This window comes from Halyomorpha halys, unplaced genomic scaffold (assembly GCF_000696795.3).
Source record: "Halyomorpha halys isolate HHAL.00 unplaced genomic scaffold, Hhal_1.1 Scaffold35.1, whole genome shotgun sequence".
NCBI classification, from domain to species: Eukaryota; Metazoa; Arthropoda; class Insecta; order Hemiptera; family Pentatomidae; genus Halyomorpha; species Halyomorpha halys.
The window spans coordinates 1276916-1278720 of NW_027106137.1; the positions used below are offsets into that span (position 1 = coordinate 1276916).

General features: G+C 28.3%; 1 protein-coding gene and 1 long non-coding RNA gene across 3 annotated transcripts in view; one reads left to right on the top strand and one right to left on the bottom strand.

Annotated features, from left to right (window-relative positions):
- The window catches only part of LOC106686316 (uncharacterized), a 58215-nt gene extending 57154 nt beyond the window's left edge, over window positions 1-1061 (top strand). The window contains exon 8 of one of the 2 annotated variants that reach the window (XM_067053702.1): window positions 682-1061. In XM_067053702.1, coding sequence (XP_066909803.1) covers window positions 682-873 — 192 coding nt within the window. In that variant the 3' untranslated portion in view covers window positions 874-1061. The remainder of the gene's footprint in view (window positions 1-681) is intronic. The other variant, XM_014429536.3, reaches the window with a different exon arrangement.
- LOC136797356 (uncharacterized) overlaps window positions 1-1805 on the bottom strand; it is a 493983-nt gene that overhangs the window by 449255 nt on the left and 42923 nt on the right. The gene's annotated exons all lie outside the window — the stretch shown is intronic.

The following is a 1805-nucleotide window of genomic DNA, read 5'->3' on the forward strand; positions in this document are numbered from 1 at the left end:
GGACCGTTTGTCTAGTAAATGTTGTAATAGTCGGAATTGACGAGCAGTTTCCTGTCTTTTCAGTCTTGTATGAGGATTCCATGTCAGTCGTTTGTCCAGATTTAGTCTTAAGTAGCGGATCTGTTCAACAGGAATGAGTGGGGTATTATTAAAAGATACTGTAGGGCAAGACGAAGGTTTACGACGAAGGGTAAATTTGCTTTGGTGGGATTTATTGGAATATATTTTAATTAAACAGTTTTGACACCATTCTTCCAGGGTGGTGATGTGGATTTGGAGGGATTGGGATACAATGGAAGGATCATTATTAATTGACAATAGGCATATGTCATCGGCATACGCGGTGAGAATAGTGTTAGGATGGGTTGGGATGTCAGCTGTAAAAACTGTCTTAGGATAGGACCAAGGATACTACCCTGGGGTACTCAGTCTGCTGGTGTGGAATAGCTCATATTTTAAAAATTTACCCTTCTGTAAATAATGTGCTATAAAGTGTTTGGGTGTACATTATGATCATAAATAAATTTATAAACTCAATATTTTCAAATTTCTTTTATTTTTTATAATTTTACTTTATTTATGTAGAGTAGATTTCAACATTTAATTAAACATGGTATGATCAATTATCATTTATTTTAAATATTTTTTGTAATTATTTTTGTTTTACTTTTGTTTGCTTAGGAAATAATCCAGTTCACAAAAGTCGAAGAGCCAAAGGACGACCACGATTATGAGGAGATAGAAATGGTGCCTCTCAAACCAGCTGGGAAGAAATTAACGGATTTATTTTTCAACAATAATAAAAAATACCCAAGAAGTCCATTTTTCCAAACGAGCAGGTTCAGTGTGAGCACAGCTGAGTTATGTAGATAATTTAAAATTTTAATAAGTGTAATTTGGGAATTAAAAGTAATTAGAAAATATTTGGCATTGAATATAGATGTATTTAGAAAAAATATTTATATTTATATATTAGAAACTATTGTATATTGTTTTAAATGTGAAAAAAAAAAAATGTTCCTTAACAGTTTTATTTAATGTTAACGATATTTAAATGAAAATATATGTATTAAGCGTAATATAAATTTAATCAATTTTTCCCCAAATCTATTACACACAAGATTTATTTTTTATTTATTACAAGAGCATGGATTTCCGTGTGTGTATGTTTTAAAGATGTAGGTAGAATGATAATGTTAAAACTAGCAATAAAAATGCTGAAACATACAAAATTGTTCAATAAAAAAATACAACATATATATTTTTTATTATTAATAATCTTCAAAGAAGTAATAGTCGCTCTATTTACACAATATAGAGTACAGAGATAATATGAATTATTTTTCAGAAAAAAAATATCTACATCTATCCTATTTTAACTTACAAAGAAGTTGAATCGCCTGCAAATAGCTAACTAAAAATTATAAACACTTTTTAAGCTAAGTACTTTCTTTCGAAATAATACATTAAGGGTTGTTACTAAAGAATTCACGACTAAGTTGTGAGTTTAATTTATATAAAAATATTTTTGAAGCGACACACAGTGACCACTTTTCTAGATTGACAAAAATAGAAAATTGGTTTCTAATACTTCATTAATCTGGTATAACCTTTGAAGATATTAGAAGTGAAAGGAGGAAATGTTCGAATATGGAACAGACTATGTTTATCCTTATTCATTATTTTCATGCAAATTTCATATAAATTCATTATACTTTATATCTATCATATATTATATGGAACAGACTATGTTTTTCCTTATTCATTATTTTCATACAAATTGCATATAAATTCACTATACTTTA